General features: G+C 41.3%; 1 protein-coding gene across 4 annotated transcripts in view; it reads left to right on the top strand.

Annotated features, from left to right (window-relative positions):
• Positions 1-14,766, top strand: part of LOC121532656 (testican-1) — a 290,839-nt gene that overhangs the window by 147,867 nt on the left and 128,206 nt on the right. For 2 of the 4 annotated variants that reach the window (XM_041838443.1, XM_041838446.1), the window contains one exon: positions 8,866-8,946. The exons of the other annotated variants lie outside the window; for them this stretch is intronic. In XM_041838443.1, the coding sequence (XP_041694377.1) occupies positions 8,866-8,946 (81 nt within the window). The remainder of the gene's footprint in view (positions 1-8,865; positions 8,947-14,766) is intronic. 4 annotated transcript variants of the gene reach the window in all.

Raw genomic sequence — 14,766 nt, forward strand, 5'->3', positions numbered from 1 at the left:
CAATATATCGGAAATTAGAAGTTGTAATCTGTATAAAGACAAAAAGGCAATTTTTTAACAAAGGATGCGCCTTTCTTAATAATCTACTGGAGAACCAGTTAGGATTTAAGTATAACTTATGTATGAGTGAAGCTTTTAGTGAGAGGTTTAATGTTTTAATATTGAACAATTTCGGCTCCCCAAACTCATATTCATTATATAAATAGGCACGTTTAATTTTGTCTGGCTTAGCGTTCCAAATAAAGTGAAATATTCTTTGCTCATATGATTTTTTAAAATCATCTGGAGTAGGCAGCGCCATAAGTAAGCAAGTGAACTGTGATAGGACCAAAGAGTTAATCAATGTGATTTTTCCATAAATGAACAAGTATTTATCTCTCCATGGTTGCAGAATCGTATCTATTTTTGCAATCTTTCTATTGAAATTGATTGTGGTAAGTTCATTTATGTTTTTGAGATGTGAATACCAAGTATGTGTACTTCACCATCCGCCCGTTTTATTGGTAAACTACAAGGTAGTGGAAACTGTCTTTTAACGATCCAATATGTAATATGGTACACTTGTTATAATTAGGTGTTAGTCCAGAGAGGCTAGAAAAGTGATCTTCAATGAGACTGTGCAGGGATCCAGATTGCGGACTTAAGAAAAAACCTGAGTCATCGGCATACATTGAGACTTTTGTTTTTATCCCCTGGATTTCTAACCCCTGTTCTTGTTGGATCTCATTTTAATAGCTAACGTTTCAATGGCCATAATAAATAGATATGGAGACAACGGACAGCCTTGTTTTACTCCTCTTAAAAGCTCAATACTTTCTGAGAAGTATACATTATTTACTATTTTACACCTGGGGTTGCTGTACATAACTTTAACCCAATGTATAAGAGATTCACCAAAATTAAAGTAATCCAGGCATTTATATAGAAATTCTAGTCGTACTTCATCAAACACCTTTTCAAAATCTGCTGTGAAGACCAGGCCTGGTATCTCTGATGTTTCATAATGTTCAATTGTTTCAAGTAATTGTCATATATTATCTCCAATATATCGTCCATGTAAAAAACCTGTCTGATCAGGATGAACAATATCTGGTAAAACTTTTTTTGTTCTATGTGTTATGCATTTCGCCAGGATTTTTGCATCACAACATTGAAGTGTAAGCCTCCAATTTTTTTTTTATGGACTGGATCTTTATACTTACTACCTGGGTCCAGTTTCAGTAGTAATGAAATCAGACCTTCTTGTTGAGTACCTGAACATTTTTAGAGGAGTAATTAAAACATGCTAATAATGGATCTTTGAGCACATCTAAAAAGGTCTGATATACCTCTACTGGTATACCATCAAGCCCTGGTATTTTTCCAGACTGAAAATATTGAATTGCCTCCTCTGTAAGTTGGCCTTCACACAGGTCTTTCTGTAAATTTACATTATTATTATTATTATTAGGAAAGAAATCCTTACAGTTAACATCATTGAGTGGAAATGAACGAGACTGAAAAGAAAACATATGCTTAAAATATTTTGCTTCCTCTTTCAAAATATAATTTGGTGAATCATGGATGACGCCATCATTTGTATCGAGTTTCTGTAAATTATTTTTGGTAGCATTTCTAAGGTTCAAGAAAAATATAGTGCATTTTTCACAATTTTCCATCCAATTCGCTTTATGTTTGTAATAAATTACACTTGATCGTTCTTGAATAAGTACCTCCAAAACCTATTTTGTGCCTCTATAGCACAGTTTCCATTAGCATCTACCTGCACTGTTATTTCCTCTATTTCCTTTATTAGTCTAATCTCTTTTGACCTAAACTGCTTTTGTTTTAATGATGAGTATTGTTTGAATGGCCTCTAAAAGTACATTTAAAAGTGTCCCATACAATAAGGGGATCTGCTGTACCTACAGTTGAAGTCGGAAGTTTACATACACCTTAGCCAAATACATTTAAACTCAGTTTTTCACAATTCATGACATATAATCCTAGTAAAAATGCCCTGTCTTAGAGGATCACCACTTTATTTAAAAAATGTGAAATGTCAGAATAATAGTAAAGAGAATGATTTATTTCAGCTTTTATTTATTTCATCACATTCCCAGTGGGTCAGAAGTTTACATACACTCAATTAGTATTTGGTAGCATTGCCTTTAAATTGTTAAACTTGGGTCAAACGTTTCGGGTAGCCTTCCACAAGCTTCCCACAATAAGTTGGGTGAATTTTGGCCCATTCCTCCTGACAGAGCTGGTGTAACTGAGTCAGGTTTGTAGGCCTCCTTGCTCGCACACGCTTTTTCAGTTCTGCCCACAAATGTTCTATAGGATTGGGGTCAGGGCTTTGTGATGGCCACTCCAATACCTTGACTTTGTTCTCCTTAAGCTATTTTGCCACTACTTTGAAAGTATGCTTGGGGTCATTGTCCATTTGGAAGACCCATTTGCGACCAAGCTTTAACTTCCTGACTGATGTCTTGAGATGTTGCTTCAATATATCCACATAATTTTCCTTCCTCATGATGCCATCTATTTTGTGATGTGCACCAGTCCATCCTGCAGCAAAGCACCCCCACAGCATGATGCTGCCACCCCGTGCTTCACGGTTGGGATGGTGTTCTTCGGCTTGCAAGCCACCCACTTTTTCCTCCAAACATAACGATGGTCATTATGGCCAAACAGTTCTATTTTTGTTTCATCAGACCAGAGGACATTTCTCAAAAAAGTACGATATTTGTCCCCATGTGCAGTTGCAAACCGTAGTCTGGCTTTTTTATGGCGGTTTTGGAGCAGTGGCTTCTTCCTTGCTGAGTGGCCTTTCAGGTTATGTCGATATACAGTGAGGGAAAAAAGTATTTGATCCCCTGCTGATTTTGTACGTTTGCCCACTGACAAAGACATGATCAGCCTATAATTTTAATGGTAGGTTTATTTGAACAGTGAGAGACAGAATAACAACAAAAAAATCCAGAAAAACGCATGTCAAAAATGTTATAAATTGATTTGCATTTTAATGAGGGAAATAAGTATTTGACCCCTCTGCAAAACATGATTTAGTACTTGGATGCAAAACCCTTTTTGGCAATCACAGAGTTCAGACGTTTCTTGTAGTTGTCCACCAGGTTTGCACACATCTCAGGAGGGATTTTGTCCCACTCCTCTTTGCAGATCTTCTCCAAGTCATTAAGGTTTCGAGGCTGACGTTTGGCAACTCAAACCTTCAGCTCCCTCCACAGATTTTCTATGGGATTAAGGTCTGGAGACTGGCTAGGCCACTCCAGGACCTTAATGTGCTTCTTCTTGAGCCACTCCTTTGTTACCTTGGCCGTGTGTTTTGGGTCATTGTCATACTTGGATACCCATCCACAACCCATTTTCAATGCCCTGGCTGAGGGAAGGAGGTTCTCACCCAAGATTTGACGGTACATGGCCCCGTCCATCATCCCTTTGATGCGGTGAAGTTGTGCTGTCCCCTTAGCAGAAAAACACCCCCAAAGCATAATGTTTCCACCTCAATGTTTGATGGTGGGGATGGTGTTCTTGGGGTCATTGGCAGCATTCCTCCTCCTCCAAACACGGCGAGTTGAGTTGATGCCAAAGAGCTCGATTTTGGTCTCATCTGACCACAACACTTTCACCCAGTTCTCCTTTGAATCATTCAGATGTTCATTGGCAAACTTCAGACGGGTATGTATATGTGCTTTCTTGAGCAGGGGGACCTTGCGGGCGCTGCAGGATTTCAGTCCTTCACGGCGTAGTGTGTTACCAATTGTTTTCTTGGTGACTATGGTCCCAGCTGCCTTGAGACCATTGACAAGATCCTCCCGTATAGTTCTGGGGTGATTCCTCACCGTTCTCATGATCATTGCAACTCCACGAGGTGAGATCATGCATGGAGCCCCAGGCCGAGGGAGATTGACAGTTATTTTGTGTTTCTTCCATTTGCGAATAATTGCACCAACTGTTGTCACCTTCTCACCAAGCTGCTTGGCGATGGTCTTGTAGCCCATTCCAGCCTTGTGTAGGTCTACAATCTTGTCCCTGACATCCTTGGAGAGCTCTTTGGTCTTGGCCATGGTGGAGAGTTTGGAATCTGATTGATTGATTGCTTCTGTGGACAGGTGTCTTTTATACAGGTAAGAAGCTGAGATTAGGAGCACTCCCTTTAAGAGTGTGCTCCTAATCTCAGCTCGTTACCTGTATAAAAGACACCTGGGAGCCAGAAATCTTTCTGATTGAGAGGGGGTCAAATACTTATTTCCCTCATTAAAATGCAAATCAATTTATAACATTTTTGACATGCGTCTTTCTGGATTATTTTGTTGTTATTCTGTCTCTCACTGTTCAAATAAACGTACCATTAAAATTATAGACTGATCATTTCTTTGTCGGTGGGCAAACGTACAAAATCAGCAGGGGATATCAAATATTTCTTTCCCTCACTGTAGGACTCGTTTTACAGTGGATATAGATACTTTTATACCTGTTTCCTCCAGCTTCGTCACAAGGTCCTTTGCTGTTGTTCTGGGATTGATTTGCACTTTTCGCACCAAAGTACGTTCATCTCTAGGAGACAGAACGTGTCTCCTTCCTGAGCGGTATGACGACTGTGTGGTCCCATGGTGTTTATACTTGCATACTATTGTTTGTACAGATGAACGTGGTACCTTCAGGCGTTTGGAAATTGCTCCCAAGGATGAACCAGACTTGTGGAGGTCTACCATTTTTTTTCTGAGGTCTTGGCTGATTTCTTTTGATTTTCCTATGATGTCAAGCAAAGAGGCACTGAGTTTGAAGGTAGGCCTTGAAATACACAGGTACACCTCTAATTGACTCAAATGGTGTCAATTAGCCTATCAGAAGCTTCTAAAGCCATGAAATCATTTTCTGGAACTTTCCAAGCTGTTTAAAGGCACAGTCAACTTAGGCACAGTCAACTTCTGACCCACTGGAATTGTGATACAGTGAATTATAAGTGAAATAATCTGTCTGTAAACAATTGTTGGAAAAATTAGTTGTCATGCACAAAGTAAATGTCCTAAGCGACTTGACAAAACGATAGTTTGTTAACAAGAAATTTGTGGAGTGGTTGAAAAATGAGTTTTAATGACTCCAACCTAAGTGTATGTAAACTTCCGACTTCAACTGTATGTTGTGCAGAAAAAAGTCAATTATGAATTATTTTGTCTTAGTTAAGAACAAGTTGTCATCTAATAGAATCTAATTTGATACAATTTCCAATATCCCCGTCCACGTGGAAATTCCACTTAGATGGTGGTCTGATCGCATTCAGTCTCCTACTAATACTTTTTTTTACTTTGATGCCAGGAAGAATAAGACCAGGAAGTAATCAAGACGGCTAGCTTGATTAAGCCTCCTCCATGTATATCTCACTAGGTCAGGGTTTTTCAGCCTCCATATATCCACTAGTTCTAATGTATCCATGATATTCGTGATCTCTTTAAGTGCTTGAGGGTGATAGTTTGTAGTGTGATTGCCTTTACGATCCATTGAGGTACTTAAAACCGTATTATAATCTCCCACCATAATAATAGATTCATTTGTTGCTTGTGAGCTCAGTAGATTATTATATATATTTTCAAAGAAGTGTGGATCATCATTATTTGGCCCATATAGATTAATTAGCCAGATTTGTTTTTGGTCCAATAGCATATTTAAAAGGCTCCATCTTCCTTGAGGATCTGTTTGCACAATCGGATCAAAATTATGGTTAATTAATGTAATCACCCCTTTTGAGTTTCTTTGCCCATGACAAAAATATATTTCTCCCTCCCAGTCCTTTTCCCACCCAACCTCATCTATATTTGTAGAGTGAGTTTCCTGTAAACAATAGATATTATCTTCTTTCTCTTTTATCCAGGTAAAAATGGATCTTCTTTTTTTATGATCTGCTAAGCCATTACAATTGTAACTGGCTATACTTATTTCCCCACTTACCATAAGATACCTAAGTTTTAGTCTTACTCAGCCATGGAGAACGAGAGCTCACAGTCCTCGTGAGTGGCAGTGGCCCGCGTCGGCGGCACTGTGTTTTCCTCGAAGCGGGCGAAAAGGTGTTTAGCTTGTCCAGGAGCAAGGCATCACTGTCCGCGACGTGGCTGCTTTCCCCTTTATAATCAGTGATTGTCTGGAGTCCCTGCTACATACGTCTTTTGTCTGAGCCGTTGAATTGCGACTTCACTTTGTCTCTGTACTGTTGTTTTGCCTGTTTGATTGCCTTACGGATTTATAATAGGTTGCTGGCCACATCATAAAAAAGCCTCTCGTGATTGTCTGGAGTCCCTGCTACATACGTCTTGTGTCTGAGCCGTTGAATTGCGAATTCACTTTGTCTCTGTACTGTTGTTTTGCCTGTTTGATTGCCTTACAGAGGGCATAGCTGGACTGTTTGTACTCGTCCATGTTCCCAGTCACCTTACCATGGTTAAATGCGGTGGTTTGCGCTTTCAGATTTGTACGAATGCTGCCATCTATCCACGGTTTTTGGTTTGGATCATTTCTAATCGTCACAGTGGGAACAACATCCTCTATGCACTTCCTAATGAACTCAGTCACAGAGTCAGTGTATACGTCAATACTATTCTCAGAGGCAACCCGGAACATATCTCAGTCCGCGTAATGAAAACAATCATGAAGCATAGATTCAGACCAGTGTTGAACAGTCCTTACGACAGGTACTTCCTGTTTAAGGGGGAGAGAGATAGAAAGAGAGAGAGAGAGGACAGCAGACCAGACCTGCTCCACAGGTCTATGAGAGGCTGTGAGATGTATTAAATGGAGCGGGAGCCGAGCAGAGAACAAGTATCTAATTTAATTTTAATGTGCTGAGGGTTGTGGTGTTGCTCTCCAGGCTCTCGCCACGCATTGTTTACAGAGTTTAATAGGTTGTTGGCCACATCATAAAAAAGCCTCTCTGTATCAGCAGCAGTGACCTCGGGTTGAGCTGTTATCTAGCCCGCTCTGCATGATGTGTCACTAACACAGACAAATATGTAGACACACCAATGGTATTAGCAATTTATATTATTGCTGCGCAAACTGCCCAATCATGTTTGCTAAGTAATTTAATTCCTTTTTAAACAGAGAGATGAGTATGAGAGAGAGAGAGAGAGAGAGAGAGAGAGAGAGAGAGAGAGAGAGAGAGAGAGAGAGAGAGAGAGAGAGAGAGAGAGAGAGAGAGAGAGACTGTAGCAGAGAGGTGCTGCAGCAGCGATGAAATTGATTTTTACAGTGTAGTGCAGCACTATCAATTTGTGAAGGGAAAACAACAACCAACAACAAGCAAAACCCCAAACCAAAATGAACCTCAGGGTGGATGGTGTAGAACTGCTGCTGTGCTGGCTGTTTTAACAGAGCTAGTGTAAACAACACAACAGACAGAGAGAGGATCAGATGAACATACATAACCCTAGTGGTTTACAACTGGCCTCTGAGAGAGAGAATAGATGGATCATCTTCTCCTCTCCTCCTCCCCTCCTTTGTCTCCTCCCCTCCTCTCCCCCTTTCTCCTACGCAATGCAAAAAACAGGAGATAGATAATCAAGGTGAATAAACGTCTGAGTAATGGCCAGAGGTATTTTCTCCATTTGGTTTTTGTCAAGGATCACACCATCTGGTCAAATGGCAGGATGTCTGAGTGACAGTGGAGAATATAGAGACACAGAGATAGGAGGAAGAGTAATGTCACTGTAGAGAGAGGAGGAAGAGTAATATCACTGTAGAGATAGGAGGAAGAGGAGGAAGAGTAATATCACTGTAGAGATAGGAGGAAGAGTAATATCACTGTAGAGATAGGAGGAAGAGTAATATCACTGTTTTTGATAGGAGGAAGAGTAATGTCACTGTAGAGATAGGAGGAAGAGTAATGTCACTGTAGAGATAGGAGGAAGAGTAATGTCACTGTAGAGATAGGAGGAAGAGTAATATCACTGTAGAGATAGGAGGAAGAGTAATATCACTGTAGAGATAGGAGGAAGAGTAATATCACTGTAGAGATAGGAGGAAGAGTAATGTCACTGTAGAGATAGGAGGAAGAGTAATGTCACTGTAGAGATAGGAGGAAGAGTGAGGGAACAGGCCAAAGAGGGAGAGAAAATAGAGAATTTCTGGAAAATGAAGTTGGGGACTACAAAGAGACTGGCTGTAATGAGAAAAATAAATAGAAGACTGGAGAAAGAAAAAGGGGATGGGTAAAGAATGGAAATTGGATGATGAAAGAGAGAGAGACAGTTAGAGGAAGAGAGCTTCCTGGAACCCGGTTCCCCCAGATTCCCCCCAGAACCACCGCTGGCCATAGACCTTAACCAGCACTGCCCTTCCACACTCCTGTGCCACTCTCCTCTCCTCCCCCCTTCCTCCTTCTGTTCTCACCATCCGTTTCTCATAAATCGTCTGTGCATTTATTTCAGGCCTCAGGGGAGAGAGTGAAGAATAAAGGATAAGACCGGATTTGTCAGTGCCTCGTAAAAAGCCCACTGCCTAATAAATAACAGGCCGGAATGAATTAGGAGATTAAATCATCACAACTCGTTAATGCCAGTGCCACAGCGCCAGATGAAAAACTCACCACAGTGTTCTGTTTGTTCGCTAGTTCCGCTCGCTCCGTATTTAGCCCTAAGGCTTCGGTAATGCCATGTCTGCTGGGTTTGAGGGATTGGTGTGTGTGTGGATGTGTATTGTGTGCTTTGGTTATGGGTTGGTGTGCAGTTCTGGATGCATTTATTCCCTTCGTAGCATTTTGGGGGATACCAGTATATCAGTTATTTTGTATTTCTTTCTCTGCTGATGGTTCTGATGGTTGTGATGGCTCTGATGGTTCTGATGGTTCTGATGGTTGTGATGGCTTCACAGAGACAGAGGCGAGGCCCGGCAGACATGGGGAACCTAGAACCAAAGCCCACTCCAACCCAGGGAAGAGGAGAACAGAGGAGGGTGAGTTTCACTGTTAACATAATCAGTCATTCACACTGATGCAGTCAGTCTGTCTTTGGTCGTGGCCCATCGGTTGAGAAGTGATTTTGATTGGGTGAAATAAAAGAAAACAGGAATCTTCTGTAAACAGTTTAGTGCTGTTTATAGCTTTCAGGTGATGTCTCTCTCTGTGAGTGTGTGTGTGTGTGTGTGTGTGATAAACTCAGCCCACGGCTGTCATCTGTGGTAGAAAAACTAGCAGTGTAGCTAATTCTCACTGGAGGATCAAAGGAGTCCCCTCAGTAATGTGGTGTGAAAGCGTAGGCTAAATGTAGCGTTTTAGCCAAGGCTAACATGAAAGCAGTAGTATGGTGCATTAGCGGAAGCTAACATGTAGGTAGTAATGTAGCGTGTTAGCCGAAGCTAACATGAAAGCAGTAGTATGGTGCATTAGCGGACGCTAACAGGTAGGTAGTAATGTAGCTTGTTAGCCGAAGCTAACATGAAAGCAGTATTATAATGCATTAGCGGAAGCTAACATGAAGGTAGTAATGTAGAATGTTAGTAAAGGCTAACATGAAAACAGGGGCTAATATGGAGAATGAAAGGCTCAGTGCAGTCAAAAATGTGATTTTCCTGTGTTTTATATACAGTGAGCTCCAGAAGTATTGGGACAGTGACATTTTTGTTGTTGCTTTGGCTCTGTTATAAATTCCTCTGTCCTAGTTAAAAACAAGTTATCATCCAATAGGCTTTGATAAAATTTCAAATATCTTCGCCCACATGGAAATTCAGTAAGAGTAATGTATATGCCAATTATATGATGGTCCGAACGCATTCTGTCCCCTATCAACACTTTTTAAACTTTTGGTGCCAACGAGAATGACATAAGAAAGAAGTCAAGACGACTAGCTTGATTGAGGCTCCACCATGTATATCTCACTAGGTCAGGATATTTAAGCCTCCATATATCTACTAACTGTATCACCACCTGGTACGGCAACTGCACCGCCTGCAACTGCAGGGCTCTCCAGAGGGTGGTGCGGTCTGCCCAACGCATCATCGGGGGCAAACTACCTGCCCTCCAGGACACCTACAGCACCCGATGTCACAGGAAGGCCAAAAAGATCATCATGGACAACAACCACCCGAGCCACTGTCTGTTCACCCCGCTATCATCCAGAAAGCGAGGTCAGTACAGGTGCATCAAAGCTGGGGCCGAGAGACTGAAAAACAGCTTCTATCTCAAGGCCATCAGACTGTTAAATAGCCGTCACTAGGCGGCTTCCACCGGTTACGTAACCCTGCACCTTAGAGGCTGCTGGCCAATATACATAGACTTGACATCACTGGCCACTTTAATAATGGAACACTAGTCACTTTAATAATGTTTACATATTTTTGCTTTACTCATCTGTATTCTATTCTACTGTATTTTAGTATATGCCACTCCGACATTGCTCGTCCTAATATTTATATATATCTTAATTCCATTCTTTTACTTTTAGATTGTGTGTATTATGTGTATTGTTGTGAATTGTTAGATATTACTGCACTGTTGGAGCTAGAAACATAAGCATTTCGCTACACCCGCAATAACATCTACTAAACATGTGTATGTGACCAATAAAATGTGATTTGATTTGATTTGAAATTACAGCACTTTTTGTACAACAACAAAAATGTCAATGTTCCAATACTGTAGGAGCTCACTGTATATTGCCACACTATGAGGTTGGAATAATACTGTGAAATTGTGAAAATTATAGTAATACCCTTTTAGTGTAAGAGCTGTTTGAAAATACCGGCCTGTTTTGGAGGGATGGAGTTTTGGCCTGCCTGGTGACATCACCAGACAGTAAATTAGTTAATAGGCCAATAAGAATGATTGTTCCAAACCTATCTGCAAATAACAGCTAGTTTTCAGTTTTCCCCTCCCCACTCAGACCACTTCCAGACAGTCCCAGCCAAATTCTTGCTTGAGAAATTGCTCTTGGCTAAGAAGCTATTTTAGCTTTTTTTTAAACCATTTTTTATTGAAAACAATTACAGTAAGGTACTTAATTGCTACCTAGAAATGATTTGATATTGAGAAAAAAATGGCTGCATTGCACCTTTAACATAGCATGAACTGGCACAGGCAAAAATCCTCTTAGCAGTGTGGAGTGTTTAGCATGTAATAGCATAGGGAAAGAAGCATTCAGATGTGACATTTGTATCTTATGGTGGCTTAGCGTAGGCTGAGGTTCTCTAAGCAACCTGATGTAGGTAGAGTGGGCTGACATGCTCTCAGTAATGTTGTGTGCATAGACTATTTAATTGAAACATTTAATTAGATTAGATTTATTCATTTCTCGAATGTAAATATGCAGTGTACCTTGCACATACAGTGGGGAGAACAAGTATTTGATACACTGACGATTTTGAAGGTTTTCCTACTTACAAAGCATGTAGAGGTCTGTAATTTTTATCATAGGTACACTTCAACTGTGAGAGACGGAATCTAAAACAAAAATCCAGAAAACCACATTGTATGATTTTTAAGTAATTAATTTGCATTTTATTGCATGACATAAGTATTTGATCACCTACCAACCAGTAAGAATTCCGGCTCTCACAGACCTGTTAGTTTTTCTTTAAGAAGCCCTCCTGTTCTCCACTCATTACCTGTATTAACTGCACCTGTTTGAACTCGTTACCTGTATAAAAGACACCTGTCCACACACTCAATCAAACAGACTCCAAGCTCTCCACAATGGCCAAGACCAGAGAGCTGTGTAAGGACATCAGGGATACAATTGTAGACCTGCACAAGGCTGGGATGGGCTACAGGACAATAGTCAAGCAGCTTGGTGAGAAGGCAACAACTGTTGGCGCAATTATTAGAAAATGGAAGAAGTTCAAGATGATGGTCAATCACCCTCGGTCTGGGGCTCCATGCAAGATCTCACCTCGTGGGGCATCAATTATCATGAGGAAGGTGAGGGATCAGCCCAGAACTACACGGCAGGACCTGGTCAATGACCTGAAGAGAGCTGGGACCACAGTCTCAAAGAAAACCATTAGTAACACACTACGCCGTCATGGATTAAAATCCTGCAGCGCACGCAAGGTCCCCCTGCTGAAGCCAGCGCATGTCCAGGCCCGTCTGAAGTTTGCCAATGACCATCTGGATGATCCAGAGGAGGAATGGGAGAAGGTCATGTGGTCTGATGAGACAAAAATATAGCTTTTTGGTCTAAACTCCACTCGCCGTGTTTGGAGGAAGAAGAAGGATGAGCACAACCCCAAGAACACCATCCCAACCGTGAAGCATGGAGGTGGAAACATCATTCTTTGGGGATGCTTTTCTGCAAAGGGGACAGGACGACTGCACCGTATTGAGGGGAGGATGGATGGGGCCATGTATCGCGAAATCTTGGCCAATAACCTCCTTCCCTCAGTAAGAGCATTGAAGATGGGTCGTGGCTGGGTCTTCCAGCATGACAACGACCCGAAACACACAGCCAGGGCAACTAAGGAGTGGCTCCGTAAGAAGCATCTCAAGGTCCTGGAGTGGCCTAGCCAGTCTCCAGACCTGAACCCAATAGAACATCTTTGGAGGGAGCTGAAAGTCCGTATTGCCCAGCGACAGCCCCGAAACCTGAAGGATCTGGAGAAGGTCTGTATGGAGGAGTGGGCCAAAATCCCTGCTGCAGTGTGTGCAAACCTGGTCAAGACCTACAGGAAACGTATGATCTCTGTAATTGCAAACAAAGGTTTCTGTACCAAATATTAAGTTCTGCTTTTCTGATGTATCAAATACTTATGTCATGCAATAAAATGCAAATTAATTACTTAAAAATCATACAATGTGATTTTCTGGATTTTTGTTTTAGATTCCGTCTCTCACAGTTGAAGTGTACCTATGATAAAAAATTACAGACCTCTACATGCTTTGTAAATAGGAAAACCTGCAAAATCGGCATTGTATCAAAAACTTGTTCTCCCCAAGTATTAATCACCCCCTTGGCATTTTTCCTATTTTGTTGCCTTACAACCTGGAATTAAAATAGATTTTATGGGGGTTTGTATCATTTGATTTACACAACATGCCTACCACTTTGAAGATGCAAAATATGTTTTGGGGTGAAATAAACAAGAAATAAGACAAAAAAACAGAAAACTTGAGCGTGCATAACTATTCACCCCCCCAAAGTCAATACTTTGTAGAGCCACCTTTTGCAGCAATTACAGCTGCAAGTCTCTTGGGGTATGTCTCTATAAGCTTGGCACATCTAGCCACTGGGATTTTTGCCCATTCTTCAAGGCAAAACTGCTCCAGCTCCTTCAAGTTGGATGGGTTCCGCTGGTGTACAGCAATCTTTAAGTCATACCACAGATTCTCAATTGGATTGAGGTCTGGGCTTTGACTTGGCCATTTCAAGACATTTAAATGTTTCCCCTTAAACCACTCGAGTGTTGCTTTAGCATTATGCTTAGGGTCATTGTCCTGCTGGAAGGTGAACCTCCGTCCCAGTCTCAAATCTCTGGAAGACTGAAACAGGTTTCCCTCAAGAATGTCCCTGTATTTAGCGCCATCCATCATTCCTTCAATTCTGACCAATTTCCCAGTCCCTGCCGATTAAAAACATGGATGGTGTTCTCGGGGTGATGAGAGTTGTTGGGTTTGCACCAGACATAGCGTTTCCCTTGATGACCAAAAAGCTCCATTTTATTCTCATCTGTACCTTCTTCCATATGTTTGGGGAGTCTCCCACATGCCTTTTGGTGAACACCAAACATGTTTGCTTATTTTTTTCTTAAACAAAGTCTTTTTTCTGGCCACTCTTCTGAAAAGCCCAGCACTGTGAAGTGTACGGCTTAAAGTGGTCCTATGGACAGATACTCCAATCTCCGCTGTGGAGCTTTGCAGCTCCTACAGGGTTATCTTTGGTCTCTTTGTTGCCTTACTGATTAATGCCCTCCTTGCCTGGTCCGTGAGTTTTGGTGGGAGGCCCTCTCTTGGCAGGTTTTTTGTGGTGCCATATTCTTTCAATTTTTTAATAATGGATTTAATGGTGCTCCGTGGGATGTTCAAAGTTTAGGATATTTTTGTATAACCCAACCCTGATCTGTACTTCTCCACAACTTTGTCCCTGACCTGTTTGGAGAGGTCCTTCATCTTCATGGTGCCGCTTGCTTGGTGGTGCCCCTTGCTTAGTGGTGTTGCAGACTCTGGGGCCTTTCAGAACAGGTGTATATATACTGAGATCATGTGACATATCATGTGACACTTAGATTGCACACAGGTGGACTTTATTTAACTAATTATGTGACTTCTGAAGGTAATTGGTTGCACCAGATCTTATTTAGGGAGTTCATAGCAAAGGGGGTGAATACATATGTACGTACCACTTTTCCGTTATTTATCTTTAGAGTTTTTTGGAACAAGTTATTTTTTTCATTCAACTTCACCAATTTGGACTATTTTGTGTATGTCCATTACATGAAATCCAAATAAAAATCCATTTAATTTACAGGTTGTAATGCAACAAAATAGGAAAAATGCCAAGGGGGATGAATACTTTTGCAAGGCACTGTATCTCACCAGTAATATCAGCATGTGTGTGTATGTTAACATGAGAGAAACTTTGTTTTTGAGATATTCCTTGTAGTTCCCGGCTCTCGTGGTTCTTCAGAAGCCTATCTGTCAAATGCATTACACAGAACACAGCGGAGAATACGTATCAGGCTCATTTATTTTCGCTGGGTTCTTTGAATTTCAGGCATTTACATGGCTATCCTCTATCCTGCTAGTTTCACTACAGGGGGGCGGACTAGACACTAATGACTAGAACA

The sequence above is a fragment of the Coregonus clupeaformis genome, chromosome 2 (assembly GCF_020615455.1).
Source record: "Coregonus clupeaformis isolate EN_2021a chromosome 2, ASM2061545v1, whole genome shotgun sequence".
NCBI lineage: Eukaryota > Metazoa > Chordata > Actinopteri > Salmoniformes > Salmonidae > Coregonus > Coregonus clupeaformis.